Source organism: Mesoplodon mirus (genome assembly GCF_964341445.2).
Source record: "Mesoplodon mirus genome assembly, chromosome: 16".
Taxonomy (NCBI): domain Eukaryota; kingdom Metazoa; phylum Chordata; class Mammalia; order Artiodactyla; family Ziphiidae; genus Mesoplodon; species Mesoplodon mirus.
In genome coordinates, this window is record NC_138992.1 from 51,129,893 (window position 1) to 51,149,171 (window position 19,279).

At 36.9% G+C, this 19,279-nt stretch overlaps 1 protein-coding gene across 1 annotated transcript; it reads right to left on the reverse strand.

The window, feature by feature from the left end:
* Positions 1 to 1,016: 1,016 nt before the first annotated feature.
* On the reverse strand, positions 1,017 to 14,965 carry LOC309791999 (solute carrier family 7 member 12-like; the record flags this gene model as incomplete). The annotated part of the gene is made up of 4 exons (XM_082601206.1): positions 1,017 to 1,304; positions 4,053 to 4,414; positions 7,063 to 7,194; positions 14,299 to 14,965. 4 exons carry the CDS (start codon positions 14,963 to 14,965, stop codon positions 1,017 to 1,019), a joined length of 1,449 nt encoding a protein of 482 aa, XP_082457332.1.
* Between the last annotated feature and the right edge of the window lie 4,314 nt (positions 14,966 to 19,279).

The following is a 19,279-nucleotide window of genomic DNA, read 5'->3' on the forward strand; positions in this document are numbered from 1 at the left end:
GTTGTAACATAGCTTAAAGACATTGAAAAGCACAAATAACTAAGAAAGGTATACTAGACAGGACATCCAATAAGTTCCCCACCCCGATTTCAAAGTCTTTAAACAAGTTATCATGACATTCTCTCTCTCTTTTTTTTTTTAAATAATGCCTTGTTTATTTTTATTTTTACAAGGACAAAATAAAGTCATTATTGTTATTACTGGATTTTAGAAACTTTAGTGTCTTTATTTCCTTTTTAATGCCAGTTAATGTATTGATTTTAGGGTTCCACAAAATTTGGGAAACATTTTGATGAACTTCTCTTACTAGATATGAAATTAATTGACCTGGACGTATTTTTTGAGGGCCATGATTTAACGTATCACACTTTATATAGGCTAAACACAGAGACTTGAAAGTAAAATATGTTCTTTTAATTGGTATCACTGCGAAGAGTTTAAACCAGTGAGTAGAAAGTAATGCATAGTATTTATCAATATCAATTACAGATTTACAATATTTTCTTTATTTTTGCTGATGCAACTATATTCATTCATTCAACAAATATTAAGTATCTGCTATACACTAAGCACCTATGAATTTATCTTCCTGGCAATGACTTTTTGTTTTTTTTATTTACTTGTTTATTTTATTGATATATAATTGACATACATTATATTAGTTTCTGGTTTACAACATTATAATTTTTTTACACATGGAAGTAGGCAGTAATTAAGTGACTAAGGCATATTATGCCTTTTAAACTTTGTGTGTGTGTGTGTGTGTGTGTGCACGCATTTAAAATTTTTGACCAAGAAGAAAGTGGTGAGAAACATGTTGGGCACTATGGAACTAAGGCTTCAGTTACAAGGAGAATAATTTGAATTGTAAGGAGCTTGAATATGTAGCTAGGGGGGTGGCTTTGATATGTGTAACTGGGGGTTGTGCAAGAGGTAGAGGCTTTGTGTTTGTGTGTATATATTTTAAAGCAAAGGTTACCTTTAAGAATGTATTCATTCATTAAACATTTTACATTTTAAAGTTTCTTATTTACAAAGATTTCTTTAAGGTCTTTTTTTCCTGTTGAAGTACCTTCATCATGGTCTTCAGATGGTGAAACATTAAACAGTAATTGTAAATAACAAGTGATTTTGACAAAACAGACAGAATGTTGATTAAGGTGAACATGAATCCAGTAACACAGGAGTCCACTGAACATAAAGATAAGCCCATAGACATGCTCTATTTTAGGAGCCTGAATCAATGGCGTCAAAATCAGAAACAAAGATATAGCTATGCATCCAAATATAAATGGCAAAGGCACCTGAAAGTAAAAAAAAAAAAAGATTAAGATTAGTGATGACGTTGTCCTCAGGTTTCTATAAACAACATAAGAACATTCTCTTTCTTATGGAACAAATGTTTCCAAACTATTACATTACAGAAAGTAAATCAATGGCAGACTGATTGATTGTAAAAAAGTGGAACTGTATTTTATTCATTCTGTAGTTTTCATGAATGCCTACTCAATTCATCAGATATTGTCATTTATTTACTAAAATTAGTTATTCATTTTTAGGCATAGAAAAAAAATACATTTAAACATCATCAAAAATTAACTATGTCATTCTAGTATTAATCACTGAAGCATTCTTAGTTTTGGTAATTTGAAAATCCAGTAATGTCATAACTGAAATATTTGTTTATAATGCTTCTTTAAGGGAGCATGTGTCAGTCTTTCTTAGGGCAGCACCATCAAGTAATAGAAACAACAGCAATACTGGAATAAGAAAAGTCTGGTTAGAAATGCAATCTCTGTTATTTTAATTGCTCATTCTTTCAAGAAATATTCACTGAATTGCTTGGTGGCATGTGCTATGCTAAGGATACAGAGGTATTTAGGACAGATAAAGAAGGTTCTTCTCCAGGGAGCTTGTGACACTGACTAGCAGTATAACTTTGGTCTACCTAATTAATCTGATCTTCAGATCCATTTGCAGAGAACCAGAAGGTGGTTCCCCAAGTGCCTGTTCCACAGATACCCCAAACATGGCACAGTGAGACCCTCAGGGCCCCACACCCCTACCACAACTGAAGGAAGGACACGGTAGGTCAGCGGGTACTAATGGATCATTAATGTTCAGAGGTTTTTAATCAAATATTCCTGAAATATGTGTGTGTTGTGTGTTATTACAGTTTAAATATAAAGTCTGAGTGTCGAAAAAAATAGAGTCCTCTTACACTCATTTGCAAAATGAGTTTTTTTATCTAATGCTGGTCTCCTAAAATCTTTGTCAGAACTGCATACAGTGTACTTCAGTAAAATGTGTTCAACAAATGGCATTTCTTAATTAACTTTATAACAGTGATTTGTATACATTTCTTACTCTTCTATGAGGCTAAGAAGATTCTTGATGGAAAAATTCATCTTTGTTTCTATGAACTGCCTAGCAGAGTGCCTGAAACATAGCAGATAGTCACTGCATATTTATTGAATAAATGGATGACTGAAATTCAAGATATTATTGTTTTCTTTTTTCAACTTGGGACATGGCCATTTTTTGGGGGGGAAGAAAGTCAAAACTGTCTAAGCTAGTGTTTCTTAAAATATGGTCAATCGACCTCTCTGCATAAGAATTCCCAAGATAATTGATAAATATACAGATTCCTAAGGCCCAACTAAGACCTAATAAATTAGAACCTCCAGGGGTGAGACTGGAATTCAGATTTTTAACAAGCACACTCAAGTGGCTTTATGGTCGCTGGCATGAAATATGGGACTATCATTTTATTTTTCTATACAATCTCTACAACCAGGACGTATCTTAATTATATGGGCCCCCGGATTATATTTACAACATGATTAAAGAATAAAACAAAGACTGTTTGGAAACTTTTAGGATTTACATTATAGCAAGGTATGGCTTATTTTATACCAAGGCAAAATAAATGAAAATTAAAAAAAGAAATGAGGGAAATAAAGAAACATGGATAAACAATAAATTTGGCTCACAAAATGCATGCCACAAAGCCCCATATAGATTCTGAAAGCAGGCCACCAAAAGGCATAAGCAAATCAGTTGTTTAGAAGAGCCCCAAGTATTTCTGATGCTAAGATCAGAGAAAATTTCCTCAGTGGATCCTTTATAGAATAAAAAATTTCATCACTATCTTTTCAGTAAATATAACAAAAATTTGGTCTCTGAAATCAGGATGTGTGGTTTAAATCCCAGCCCTGATCCTTTTATCTAGAGTAATTTACTTAATCTCTGAGATCTAGGATTCTCCTGAGTTAAATGGGGGGTAAAGCTAAGAAAATCTATGCCAGCTGTTTGACCTGAATCTGCTCACCCCTCCTTCTAATTCACTTTCTACACTATTGTCAGAATGGTCTTTTCAAATGAGAGTCTGATTTTATTTCTTTTGCATATGGTTACTTAGGCAGTTCACACTCATACAAGCATACCCATCTGAGGGGGCAAAAGGGGGCTGATATCTAGCTCACCAGGCTCTGTGGCTGGGGCTGCCTAGAGAGAGTGGCGCTTTGTTATATTTTGCACAAAGACACTCTAGGAAACTACAGTAGCCCTGCTGACATTACTTAGAGGATAGTGATTCTATCTTGCTAGTTAAGTTCAGGTTCAAAATTTTTGTAATCACCTAAACTGAGGTTTAGATTAACATCTTATTGTATAAAATAAAGACCCTATCAAGGCCATACACAAGAAGAGTATGCCACATCACCCTCATTTGTTCATGGACTGAGGAGATGCTTTTGAGCTGGGCAAAAAGCCCTCCCCTCAGAAGTGTTATTGCCTAGCTCCTGAAAGATGACAAAAAGGATAGCATCTGTCTTCATTGAGGAGAATCAGTTTTGATATTTTACTCTAGAAACATCAGACCAAATGCAGCCCATACAGTCAATTACACATCAGTAAGCTGGGAAATGGAGGTTTGGTTCAGATGCATAAATTTGACTCATGACTGGTTAGAAACATCCCATATAGAATAAGAAATTATATTCCTAGACAGAGAATAGAAGTTTAATATTAACATTTTAATTTTGATTTACCTTGTAAGGTCTAGGTAGATTGGGTTCCTGGTACCTTAGTTTAAGTAAACCTATCATATGTAATCCTCTTAAAAACCATGTTGCTAATCCTGAATATTTTATTAAATTGATCAAATCTGAGGTTATAATAACAACTGAAGTTAAGATGATTATCTGGCTGACAGCCATGGTTGGACACGAGTGGTTATTGAGCATCGAGAAGACCAAAGGCAGTTGTCCTTCTTGGCTTGCTGTGTAGATCATCCTTGATGCTGAAAGCACTGTACAACACATGCTGCTAAATATTGAAGTTGAAATTCCAAAAGAAATGACCCATTGCATGGAAGGGATTATTTTGTCCGTCCAGGTGACAGCAACAGCATCTATGAAAATTTTAGAAAAATTTCAAAAAAGTCAGTCCCTTTGCTTGATTGAAACTATGGCAATAATTCTTCACTTTCTCTGCAACCATACCCTTTGTAATATGATGTTGCAGCTCCTTCCAAGAAAGGGAGTCTCTTTACTTATTCTTGAATACAGTCTGGCCTTGTGGTCTGTGTTGGTCAGTAGAATGCATTGGAAGGGGTGATTTGCCACTGCATTTCAAACTTTCTAAGACTAGCTTGTGCATGGGATTTAGGAGGCACTTTTCAAGATTCGAAGAGTATTAAACTTAGAATAAATCTTATAAGTGGGACATTAAGCATGAGAAAGGCATCTAAATCAGGTGGGGGGTGGTGAGATGGCATTGTGAGGGAGGTAGAGAGATAGTATTTATTCTGGAAACACAGTAAATTGTTTAGAAAGTCTGACATGTGGTGAGGGTGTATGTGTGCAAGAGAAGGCAGGAGATGAGGATAGAAAGTTAGGCTTGAGTCAGATCTTGGAGAACCTGCCATGGTCAGGTTAGGAGTTGAGAGTTGGTCTGAAGGAAGATGATGATGGAGTGATGGGGTGGTGGTTGCAGCAGCTGTGAGAGTGAGACTGGGAGGAGATGCAGGAAAACAAGATGGTGGAATATTTAAGCAGGGAGATGACAGGATTAGATTTGTGTTTTATAGAGTCATCTCTAGAGACTGAGTGGAGGCTGGATTGGAAGGAGGAAGTTAGAGGTGAGCGTATACATTAGGAGGTTATTGCTGTAAAAGAAGTAAGAAAAATGAGGGCCTGGGCACTGAGTGGGGGAAGGAAGAGGAGGGAACACCCAAAGAGAGAGATGTTAGTGATGTGGGTCTTTACAGACCTTGCTGCCTGGTTTGGATGTAGGGTGAAAGGCAAATTATAGTTCTCCCCCTCATTTTCATAGTTAAAAAAATCTCCTTTAGTGTGTTACTGTATTCCTGTGAGACCAAACTGTGGGAAGCAACGTGTTTCTTTTTACTTTTAGAAATTTATATTCCTCTTTTTCTTTTAGAATCAACATAACATTTTTATACTAGTCTCAGAGAAGATGCATAAATACAACTTTTGACTTTTGGGACCATGAAAAATATTGTTTTTTTAAAAAATGAACTTCAAAGCTTCTTATTTTTGTAAAGGCTTTGAATGCAGATGATAGAGCAGAACTCCACTTCAGTGATGTGGCTCACTAGACTGATCCTCTTTGTGACCTCTGGCCTTGAAAACACAGGGGAATTCTAGTTACTGGAGTGACACAGTCAGCCCCTCCAAAACCACACACCGTATACGTGTACATAGACCCCTGTGCCTATCTGTATATACAATATTTTTGGAGTCTATGTTTCTGTTGATGTATTATTTGACCTCTATCCAGAATATTTGAAGAGTTAGTTGTTCTCAATAAATGAATTTTCTAGATAACCAAACTTCTCTTCTTTCAGGAGAAACTATTTTTTAAAAATTAAAATTTTGTAGAATTTTTCTAATATATTTCAAATACTACTCTGCCTTTTTAAAGTAAAGTGAACATAATTTAACATTTTTTTAAAAAGACCCAGTGGTGTCATAAAAATTCATCACTTGATTCTGTGGAAATATAATTATTTGGTATTAAAATTTTTTTTATCTGATCATAAGTACAACATGCTAATTGTGGAAAATAAGAATGGTATAAAAAAGGAAATAAAAGATATCTTGCAATATTATCATTCAGATGGCGCCACTTACTATTAACTTTTTGTTGTATCTCCATTTAGTCATGTGTATGTTATATGATTATATGTATTAATAAAATTCATCATGTGATATATATTAATAAATATTCATACTATTGCTTGCTTTGCTAATAGGCCCTATTAGTGGTGGTTATGCTTTGATTTGGTTTGCTTGTGTTGAGGCATTTTAGTATGGTGGTTGAGAACACAGGTCTTGGAGTCAAACAACCTGGATTTGAGTCTGTCTTTTTCAATTACTAGCTGTGTAACTTTGAGCACCATGCTTGATGGAATTGGGAAGAATATATTTTTGAAGGTCAGATCTCGCAAATTGCTGTCCACATTTACAATCCATTACTAGCAATAACCTGAACAAGAAGTAATCTTTTATCATTAGAAGAGCATGACTGAGACCTATTTTTGAATCTTATCAATGCTGTTCATTATTTAACTCCCCTTGCTACAGTTTCCTCATCTGAAAAATGGAGACAATGAAGATGGTACTGCTTTTCCAAACAGCTATTTTGAGGGCAGGTATCTGGGTGCACCTTAAAGGGTGGAACATCTAACAAAGTGTTTCTTCTTTGCCTTCTTGCCTTGCTTGCTCCTGTTTCTCCTCATCTCTTTCCTCTTTCTCCTCCATGTCTCTCTTCCTCCTCTTCATCCTCCTCCTCATTCTCTTTTCAGCTCTTGCTTCTTCACATTCTTCTACCCTCCGACCTTAGTCTTTAGCATGTGCTCTTTTTTTAAATAGATTGTTTAGATGATTATTTTTCCTTTCTTGTGAAAACCAAAGCAGGACCACATCACATTTACACTCTTATGGGTGTATCGAAAAAATAGCAGTATATAGGAGTCCCTGTTTATTCAGAGGAGGTAGTAGTGACTATTTCCTCTTTGTCTAGACACATTCATACCTGCAGAGATGATTTCCCTGGGAGTCAAAACTGCCAGGTAGGATACATTAGCCAGTAAGTAAATCACAGCCACCATGGGAAGGACAGTAATCAGAGATTTGGGAATATTTTCACCAGGATTTTTTATCTCTCCTAAAAAACACAAATAAACTCATCAGAAAAGGTCATATTATTATGAGACTTTTGAAGACTTCGTTGTACTGAAAAGGATGAGAAAGTATTATTCATGTGTCTGTTGTTTCCTCATTTGCTTGACTGATTCTACTCCTTTGAAAGTTTTGCCTGAAAACTTGGATTTCTCACCATCTTATACTAAGAATCCAATTATTCCAACTATTTCATGATTATGGATTTACTGTGATGGAAAAGAATATTTAATGTATGCTACTATGTATAAAATGGTAAGCTACAAGGGTGTATTGTACAGTGCATAGTATATAGCCAATATTTTATAACTATAAAACTATTTAAAACCTGTGAATCACTATGTTGTACACATGAAACTTATATAATGTTGTAAATCAACTATACCTCAATAAAAAAGAGAAATAAATGAAACAGGGATGGGAGCAGAGTGGGGGGAGGAAGTTTGTATTAAATAAGTTAGCCGAGAAATGACATTTGAGGGAAGACCTAAAGGAAGTGAGGGAGGGAACTATGTGAAGGACTCAGTAGGTAGCTGTCTATGCAAAGGGATCAGTTGGTGCAAAAACAGAACCCCCCTCCCCCATGCCATGGCAGCCTTTCGTGAGCGCATCTATGTCTTGCTCTGTCACAGAGGTTTCCAAAGTGTAATATTGAATATCCATGATAGCATCAAGGACATACTGTGCTTTGTCTACATTTCAAATACAGAGGAAACTGCAGGGACTCAGAGAGGTTAAGAGACTTGCCCAAGGTCACACAGCAAATACGTGGTGAGGGCAGGATTTTAACCAAGTTTCGTCTGACACCAGACAGTAACCACTGCACCCTCCAGCCTTCATGTAACTAGATCTCTTGGACCTTGAGGTGATGGATTTCTTGGACAGAAGGTGCCGAGTTCTTTTTGACACTTACTCCCACCCTCTCGGATAGACGTCCTCAGTTGGGAAAATCTTTGAGCTCCAATACATAATAAAGTTTTTAAACCAAAAGCAGGGATGAGCTCAAGGCACCTAACAATGTTTGGGTCAGTTTCTGTCAATTGTAGGGGCCTTTTGGTCAGTTTCTGTCAATTGTAGGGGCCTTACCTCAGGTGAGGAGACATTGCATCAACAGTGAGTTCCTAAAATTGACATATTATCTCAAAATTCCTAAACATCATACTGTTTTTCTTAAAAAGGAAGTTCAGGGGAGTGGTTAAGAGCATAGGCCTGGACCTAAATGGTCTGGGGTTCTAACCTGGCTGTGACCCTTACTAGCTTCTGGACTTTGGGAAACAGGTTTTGCAGTTGGCAACAAAGATTGCCAGCCCACAGATTTGTACAAATAAAAAATGTACAATTGTTTAAAAAAAAGACTGTTTGGTATGTAGCATGTCTCTTCATCCCATCTGAGATATGTAATTTCTTCCTTTTTTCAGAAGTAACGGTTCTCTCATCATCTCTTTCCCTCAAGCAAATTGACCTCTGAGGAAGTTCCTTTCTCATCCTTACTCTCCCAAGCAAACTTTTCCTACCTAGGCAAATTTACTGTATTAAAATGACTACTGAGTCATCATAAGTAAGAAAGGTGTGAATGGAATTCAGGATCTTATGGGCTATGAATAAAATAATAAGAGGAAAACAATTTAGAGTCCATCAGGCAGTCAAGAGATTGTTTGAATCTACCCAAGCAGTGAAGGAAATTTGTCGTAAGCCATGTAGAAACAAGACAGTCTGTCCATCCAATTTCCGATTGGAAAGAAATCAGGCGATATTGATATAAAATCAGTGTCAGCTGAATTGTGAGGTCTTGGGGTCCCCTATTACTATAGCAACGGTGTGACAGAACCAGCCTGTGCATATGTGACTTGAAGCATCAAGTGCTCAGATCACATGTCTTATCTTGAATCTGGGAAGTGTAAGTAACTGTGTAAGCTGGGATGGCCCACCCAGCAGCTTCAATCACCTGAGATAGTCACCCTGATCCCCTGTGTGGGTAAATGACTTTTCAACTTGACTGGCAGGTTCTCCTCTCTTGCAGCTTCTGTGAATAATGGCTGCTAATTCCCCATAGTTGAACCCTTCTCCTGAGGATTGCCCTTAGTCCTTGGGTGATTTGGTAGGGAGGGGAGGAAGTTGTCTTGCTTAGAAAAATCTAGAAGTTTACATTCTCCCCTCAGAGGCGGCCCACAGTCATTTATGAACTGGTAAAAGGTACAAAAGCCCATCCCTAATGCCTCAAGTTGGGAATATTTTGTATTATTCTTATTCTAGCAGTACTGTCTAAAAAAATATACTGTGAGCCATTTATGTAATTTTAAATTTTCTAGTAGCTACATAAAAGAAAAACCAATGAAATGGAATTATTAATATATATTTATCCCCAGATATCCAAAATGTTATCATTGCAGTATGTAACATTTATAAAAAAAAGTATTAATGAGCTATTGGACATTGTTTTGCTCATTCAAGATTTTGATTTCTGGTGTGTATTTTACACCTATGGAGCACCTCACTTTGACTAACTACATTTTAGATGCTTACTAGCCACATGTGGCTGGTGGTTACCAGGTTGGACAGTGTGGCTCTGTAGGATCTGGCAGAGGCTAGACTTCAGCTGAAACCACATGTTTATTCAGCTCCACCCCCCCACCCTGTCCTGTTTCCTTCACTCCTCACAGCTGTCTCTTGGAAGTAGGCCCTCAATAAAGTGCTTGCACAAGGATCCCCATCTCAGGCTCTGTTCCTAGGAAACTGCAACAAGAGAAGCCACAATGTTTCAATTTAAATACAACAATGATCAGGTAAATGAAAACCTTTGATACCATTTATTTTCTGCTAAATTACACAATTTGTGCCAGTGTCTTAATTTTTATGAGAATCTGGCATGTTAGATAACCTGAAAGAACAGCCTTGCTACTTAAATTTTAAATGTAAATGAATTTTCAGATGTGCGGTTTTAAGTTGCAAGTATAGGAGACATTGTTTATAAACAGTATTTAAGTATACAAGAGAACTTAAAATTCATCATATTTAAGATAATATTTTAGTGTTACAGGACATAAGTGATTAGAAAGGCTTTGCAAGTCAGACATTTAAAGTGTTTAAAAATTAAATACATTTTAACATGCAATTAAAACAGTTTATAAATTGTGAATGAGGTTATATTCTTTAGTGACATTTAATATGTTCAATTTAGTAATCAACCACTTATTAAAAAACAAGAAAAAGTGAATTTTATGTAAAATTTTTAGTTTTATATATGTATATCATTATTTATAAGTTAAAATTAATGGTTTATGAAAAGTTATGATTTTTAATTTATACCACAAGAAAATTGACTAATAATTTTAACTCCAACTTTGGAAAGTTATAAAACTCACATTAACATCTAACATGGATTTTTTTTTCTTTAAGAAGAGAAGAGTAAAAGATAAGAAAAATTTAACCTGTGCCAGCTTAACACTTTCTTCCTCATTCTACTCTTTTCCCACCACTGTTCAAAAAACAACATCCTTTGTAAAGAGTCCTTTGAGAATATTGTCTCTTGGCTCAGCCTGGCCATTTTTTTTTTTTTTTTTTTTTTTTGCAGTACGCGGGCCTCTCACTGTTGTGGCCTCTCCCGCTGCGGAGCACAGGCTCCGGACGCGCAGGCTCAGTGGCCATGGCTCACAGGCCTAGCCGCTCCACGGCATGTGGGATCTTCCTGGACCGGGGCACGAACCCGTGTCCCCTGCATCGGCAGGCGAACTCTCAACCACTGCGCCACCAGGGAAGCCCAGCCTGGCTGTTTTTAATGTGGAAATTTCCTTATCCTCTCTAACAGATCCCAACTTTGGTCAAATCCTTAGGACCTGGGAGTATTACCAAATTTTAAGTGTGTCTAGGAAAACAGTGGCTTGTGTTTCCTGTGGTATTCCTGTCTTCAGTGTAAACTAAGACCAGGGCCTCTGATCTCCAACCATAGGAGAGGAGCAGCTTATGGTGGGGGCTCTATCTGCTTAGACTCTCCTGCTTGGTCTCCCATAAAGGGAGGGGAAAGTTTTGTCTAATGAGCCTTTTCTTCGCTCTCATGTGTGCACAACTTTAGTTTCTGGAGGACTAAGCTGGATTTCTTGAGGGTGAATGAAGTCTGTCATAGATTTCCATCTTGCAGCAACTTAAGAGAATGCGTGCTTCAGGCTCACCAGTCCTCAAGAAGTCCTTTTTTTCCCCCTGAAACTGAGATAAAGTACCCCTCCCCCCCACATCTGCAGTTTCACTTTCCATGGTTTCATTTACCTGCCATTAACCGTGGTCTGAAAATATTAAATAGAACATTCTAGAAGTAAACAATTCATAAAGTTTAAATTGCATGCTGTTCTGAGTATTGTGATGAAATCTCATGCCATCCTGCTTGTCCTGCCCAGGACGAGAATCATCCCTTTTTCTAGGATCCACGCTGTATATGCTACCTTCCTGATCCCTTAATATAGGAAAAAACATTGTATATATAGGGTTCAGTCCTATCCATGGTTTCAGGCATCCATTGGGTGTTTTGGAATGTATCCCCTGTGGATAAGGGGGGACTATATTGCAACATGCTAAGTGTCAGGAGGGTTTCCAAGTATTCATGTATATTCTGTCTCTGAAAAGTTCCTCTAATAGGAAGCCAATCAGGGTATTGATGCGACCAGAAGTCACCACTTGTTCCGGGCCACTTGTGCATAGACCTGGGGAACTACTGTTTTCAAGTCTGCTTGAAAGCCCTGAGGCTTTGGCAGAGGAGTGGTTGCAAATCCAAGCGGGTGGGGCCATTATTAATGCAACTTCCTTAAGGGTTAACCAATACTGTATATCTCTATTTCTCCACCTAAATTCCCTTCACTAACAACGGGAATTCTAGGCAGATTAATAAATCTGAGGCTCTCTTTAAACTGCTCACAATATTAATGTGCTTTGTGTGATGCTGATTTTCTAAACAGCATACCATGGTATCTTGTCTGATTGTTCCTTGCAAAAGTCATGTTATGGAAGCAGTGGCCTTTTGTCCTTTTGTAACTGAGTGGATAGAACTCAAGTCCCAATAGTTCTCTATGTCACTAGAGACTCCTTTGAATATTGTCAGACCTGCTACTGAGATGGATGCACTGATGGCTTTGGGACCTAATATAATTCCTTATTTCAGAGGTAAATATAAAGGATGTACAGTGGTGCTTGGGATGCAGTATTATCCCTTTGGGAGGCCCTGGTATAAGAATCTAGACACAAGCTATCTATTCTGTTTACGATTAGTTAGGAATATGACAGCTCAGGAACTCGGAGAACCAAACTTGAGGGAGATAGTTCTTTCTAGCGAGAATCACCTTATTTTGAGACAGAAGAAGCCAGATCTCTAAATCTGGTAAGTTAATGAAGTGCTGGTTCTGATAGCCAGCCCCATTCAATTAGCCACAAGTTCTGGTCATGTTACTGTACTCATCGCATTCGACCTTCTGCTCTAATAGTCTGCAGATCCAGAAAATTTCACTAGACATTTCAAATACAACCATATTGATCTGAAGTTACACTTCTCTATCAGTTCCAGGTATGGGATTCTTGTCCTTAGTTCAAGGTTTAACTTGTTTGATAACAAATCAAACCAAGGAGTAGGGGGAGAATGAGATGAGTGCTTCAAACAGAATTGGGTCTAAAGCTGCATTGCACTGTGTCTTTAGGTAATGATCACTATTAAGGACACCTGGGCTTGCTCTAGTGCAATGCTTTACTTTAACCAAGGGGTGCACCAACATCTGTGTATTTATTTTTGCAGAACCCACCACTGCCCACTGACTAGGTGACCCTTAGAGGATGTAGTTCCAAAAGCAGTGACCTGTGAAACTCTGCCTCCATATATATCCAATATTTTCACTTATGACTCATGTGCCTTTTAATGGCCAAACTAGCAGCAAGGTGACTGCTGGCATAATTAATTTGTGCTAGGTAAATTAAAGTCTTATTTGAAAAGCCTTGATATTTAAAAATTTGTTAATTTTATTGCAAGAAATTTCAATGTTACATTTGTCAATTAAAAAAGGAAAATGCTAAAGTACTTAAAATCATATCAACTGTTAAATTTTTAGTAATCTACATGAGTGAGCAAAGTGTCTCATTGGGGAATATAAAAAAAATTCAATAATTCAAGAATTTAGAATTTGAAGAAATCATCACTAAATGTTTTGATAAAGTATTAAGGACATTTCAAACATAAAATCTATAGCAATGTTATATTTAGAGGAACAAACTCCAGTTTCTTATTAAAATTTTTGCAAAAATTTTGTTTGGAAGTTTTATATAACTTCAATATTTAATATATTCCTTAAATTTTAATATTCCTATAATTTTAAAATGAAAAAGAAATATAGTGAATTGTTTTCTATTTATTTCTTTTGTTTACTCTAGAGAGCTATGCAACTATTACCAAATTCATTTGGTACCATGACATCAGAGGGGGTAGCATTGCCCTGCAGAAACAACAGTGCATATAAGCAGGGAAGCATGGATATTACACCAGTCCTTGAAAATGTAAAAAATGGGAAGCATTTTAAATACCACTAATGTGAAAGTGCAGTAAAGCCATTCTAAGGAATATTATGCAGCAGTTAAAAGAATGTGTTAGATGACTAAGAACTAATATGGAAATTTCTCTAAGACATATTGTGGAATCAAAATTAGGATGTGACATTTTACCAATGTGGTAGGGGATATATAAAATCTGTGATAGTTTTATTTTTTTACAAATGGATTATGTTAATATATTTCTTATATAATTGATATTTAACTCAAAATGTTTTGAAAAATTGTTAGAATAAAGTACGGTAAAATCTGAGAGTGGTCTTAATTTTCTCTTGAAAACTTTATAAAATTCCCAAGTTTGTGATAGGGGAATGACCTGAAAAACACTAAATTCTGTGTATATTATATAGATAAGTATCTACCAAGTCTTAATGATGATTAAACTACATACATGTAGAGCATGCAGAACAGATTTAATTCAATTCCCCACAAATAAACAAATCAGATATATCTTTCTCCACAGACTTGTAGACAAAACTTTATGCCTGCGACAAAAATATTTCAGAAAAAGATTTACCTGCTATGCTGTTCAGGATTGACGTGCCAGAATATGCAAACAATCCTTGTAGGAAGGCTTCTGCAATCTGTGAAACTTTAGGAAGTTCAGCATCGAAAGCGTTCTCAAACCTGGCCATGTTCTCTTTTTTCCCAATCCCTAACAGCACAATCCCAGTGAGGGAAATAAAGCAGAGGACAGTCATCTTTGCCACAGTACTGATAGTTTGAAACAAAGCCACTGTTTTCACCCGTCGAGTATTTAGAAGTCCCAAAGACCACAGAATAGCCAAAGCTAGACACTTCTTTGGTAGCTCTGGAGCTGGGCACCCGGCATAGAAAGGCTGAATTGTATAGGTAGATAATAACAAGGTTTCAGTAGCTAGTCTTAAGGGATGAGTAAAAAGTTTGATCCAAAGACTGAGGAAAGCAACAGAGGATCCAAGAGATCTTTTGAGGAAATAATACTGTGCTCCGCTTCTAGGGAATGTTGTGCCCAGCTCTGCGTGACTGAGAGCGGAGATCAAAGTCAGCACAGCACAAGCAGCCCAAATACTCAGGGAGACAGCTACATTCAGGGAGGAATATTTTAATACCCCTTTAGGAGACACAAAGATTCCTGCCCCTATTGTGGCACTAAATATTAAAATGTTTCCACGGAAGAATCCTATTGCCCTCAGGAGTTGCATGCTTTTGCCTTTTTCCTGTTCTTTTTTAATCCTGAAAAATAATTTTAAAATTTCATGGGGATCGCTAACTCTTATACATTTCCCCCCATGATTCTTCTGCAAAGTGCTTTCTTGATTTAAACATTGTCCTTACATAAGCATTTTATGACTGCCGTTAACTTGGTTTTGAAAATGATTAACTTGTGAATTGTTCTAAGATTTTGTGAACTCTTTTAAGGCCAGAGTTAAAATGTTTCTCATGTTAATTATTTAAAAATTCAAATATGTCTGGTGATGGCTACACAACATTGTGATTATGACTAATGTCACTGATTTGTACGCTTAAAAATGGTCAAAGTGGGCTTCCCTGGTGGCACAGTGGTTGAGAGTTCGCCTGCTGATGCAGGGGACGTGGGTTCGTGCCCCGGTCTGGGAGGATCCCACGTGCCACGGAGCGGCTGGGCCCGTGAGCCATGGCCGCTGAGCCTGCGTGTCCGGAGCCTAAAAAGGTCAAAGTGACAAATTTAGTGTTATATGTATTTTGCCACAAGTTTTAAAAAGTTGTAATATACAAAAAACGTCTCTAAATGGGAGAGTCATATGGTATGTGAATTATATCTCAACCACAGGTACTCTTGAGGGAAATTTTACCCTGAATTGAACTTACTGCTATTGGAGATAGATGAGGTTGCTGGGGTTTCTATTTACTGATTCCTGATCCAAGGATGTTCCTAAGCATGCAGTAGATGGCTGTCTGGATTATTTATGGTATTACTTGTAGTTCTGGAATTAGAGCTGCACACAAGAAAAGGAGCTGGGGAAAAAAGAAAAAAGAAAAAAAAAAAGGGAAGGAGCTGGGGATGGACCACTCCAAGTACATAGAACTAGCAAGTATTTAAGCTTAGGGACAAGAATGCTGCCATTGGAGGTTTGAAGTGATTGGACTCTTGATATATTTTTAAAGTAGACCCTATAGAATTTGCTGATGATTTAGATGTGGGGTTATGAGAGATTGAAAGGAATAAGATTGACCAAGGTATGTGGGCCTGGCAACTGGAAGAATGAAGGTGTCTTTACAGTTTCTATTTATGAATGTATCTATCTGCCTTTTGATGACCTTTTTTCACTATTAAATTCAATGTTGCATGAACATTCTTTACAATTTCTTCTTTAATCAATATTTGAGTTTAGGATATTCATAGAAATGGAATGGTTAGTTCACAGGGTTCTGCTGTTTTATTAGATGATTTCAAATTTCACAGCTTTGTCAACATTTAGTATTGTCAGACTTAAAGTTTTTGCTGATCTGGTGGATGTGAAAATATATCCCAGAAGTATATTAGACTTGTGCCCATATTATACATGTTTACTCTGCTTTCTGTATTTCCATCTTTTACTTCTCTCTCCATGTTTCTGTCTAGGTATTTTATTTTGATGTACCTTCTGATTCACCAGTTACATATTGTCAAATGCTTCTAGGGGAGAAGTGATGCTGAATGTCAGGCTCACTTCTCCAGTTTTCTTTTTTCTTCAGGATTTTGACTGCTTAAACCCTTACTGCTTTGCTATATTTCTTATTTTTTCAAATAGATATTTTAATATTTTATACATTTTTAATTATTTTTGGTGGAAGGGTTGCTTTGGTACAAGCTAGTTCACTCACTTGGAAACAGAAGCCTCTACTTATATCTACATGTACATAACAGGCAACTTCAATACTGATATGTTAAGGTGGAACTCTTGTTAACATTCTAATTTGTCTCAAGCCTCAGTAGACTTCATTACCATTCAATTGATCAAAACTATATTTAAGGGGCTTCCCTGGTGGCGCAGTGGTTGAGAGTCCGCCTGCCGATGCAGGGGACACGGGTTCATGCCCGTGTCCGGGAGGATCCCACATGCCGCGGAGTGGCTGGGCCCGTGAGCCATGGCCGCTGAGCCTGCGCATCCGGAGCCTGTGCTCTGCAACAGGAGAGGCCACAACAGTGAGAGGCCCGCATATCACAAAAACAAAACAAACAAACAAAAAACTATATTTAAATATCTTTGATACTTTCCTTCATCCCCCACATCCAATCCATTACCAAGTCCTCTTGGTTCTATTTCCAAATCATATCTTTATTTGACCATGTGTCTCCAATTCTACTCCAAATAACTTGATTTTAGTCACCATCATTTTTCTTTTAGGTAATGGTGAAAAACTCTGAACTCATCTTTCTGCTTTAGCTCCTGTCTTTTCCAACTCATTCTCCATAGAAAAAGATAGACTACTCTAAAAGTAAATTTAATGTTCTTTCATTTTTTGATTAAATTTAGAATTAGGTACATTGTGTTTATTTTCACTTGTAAATTCTATCTTTTGACATTTTCATACTATTTGATGCTGGTGTGTAATTCATAATTGACCTTAGACTCAGATTAATTGCTTAATAATTATTTTCTTATTAATTCTAATATATTGATAATCATTTAGTCTGTAGATAATGACAGATTTGGTGTTTTTTCCTTTTTGTTTTCCTTTCTATTGTTTTAAAATCTTTTGATATCTAGGACATACTTTAGAGAGATAAACATACAAGAATGATCACAGCAGTATTGTTTCTCTTTGTAAAAATTTTAAAACCATATAAATGTCTGTCAAACGGGAGAATGAAAATATATATTTTACTACACTTATGCAATGCAATATCACAAAGCTGTCAATATGAATGAACTAGAGATAATAGTGTTAATGTATATATATTTAAAAGCACAAAATTGAACAAAAGAGCAAGTTGCACTGTATATATACATAATATACATAGTATGTGGCTATATAGTGTTAATATTAGAAAAGAATGTCATCTATTATTTATGATTCCTACATCTGTGATAAATATATAATGGTATTCAAGATAAGGGCTACTTCTTTTTTTTCTCTTTGGCCACGTCACACAGCATGTGGGATCTGAGCTCCCCCAGCAGGGATCGAACCTGTGCCCCCTGCAGTGGAAGTGTGGAATCTTAACCACTGGACTGCCAGGGAAGTCCCAAGATAGGGGCTACTTCTAAGGGTAAGTGGGGAAAGGAGAGTTGCCTAGCACTCTTTAACAATATTTGTAGTGTTTCATTTCTTAGGTTGAGCGTTTATTATTCTTTATATTTAAAAAAGTGTCTAATTATTACTTTATCAGATTATATGTACTGCTTACAACTCTCCAATGGCTTACTATTGCCCTTAGAATAAAATATCAACATAATATGGTCTATGAGGCTCTACAAGATCAGTTTCCTGACTATTTTTTCCAATCTCCTCTCATTCCCCTCTCTTCTTGTTCAGGACACGTGAGTCACACTATTCCTCAAATCCTTCACCAGTTCCTAGTTTTCTTGCCTTAAGAAAGCTCCTTCTTTGGGTCTGTTTGCTCATTTGTAAAATGTGGATAATAAAAGTACATAATTCATTGGGTTATTGTGAGAATTAAATGTGTTAGAACATAAAAAGTTCTTGGAATGGTACCTGGCATATAGTAAACATGCAGTAAATATTAACAATTATCATTGTTAGTATTAACGTCACTGATGACATAATTTGATCATGAAAGACCTCTCAGGGGAAGCAGTATTTAAACTGAGAACTTAAGATGCAGAGACTGGGAGGGAGGAGAATTTCAGGAAGAAGGAAGAGATATGCAAAGCCTCGTAGGTGAAAAGCAACTTGACGTACTCAGGAGCTGAAAGATAGGTATTGTGTCTGGAGTATAGTGAGTGAAGGGGCAAGTGACTGAAGAATGATCAAGGAGGGTCTTTTAGTTTTTACCTTACAAAGTTGTGTAATAATGGGTGTTGTATTTGTACTGTAACTCAGGTAGGTCTTCCTTGGGGTAGCCAACATCTGAGATGATCCATACACTCTTGTGTATTTCCCTCCCACACTGTGCTACCACTACTTGTGGTCTGTGTGACAATAGAATACAGAAGAGATGGTATGTCAATTATAAGATTATGTTACAAAAGACAGTGAAATTCTGTTCCCCCTCCCCTCTCCTTCTCTCAACCTCTATTTCTCTCTCTCTCTCTCTCTCTCTCTCTCTCTCTCTCTCTCTCTCTCAGATTACTTGCTCTGGGGAAGGCCATTGGCCATGTCATGAGGAGAATTTATGGGGAGACCCACCTGGTGAGGAACTGAAGCCTCTCATCAAAAGCATGTGAGTGAGCCATCTTGGAAGAGGATCTTTCAGCCTCAGTCAAGCTTCAGATGGTTGTAGTCCTCCTGGTCCATATATTGATTGAAATCATGATATACTCAGATTCAGACTCTCCCAGCTAATGCTCTTTCAAATTTCTAGCTGACAG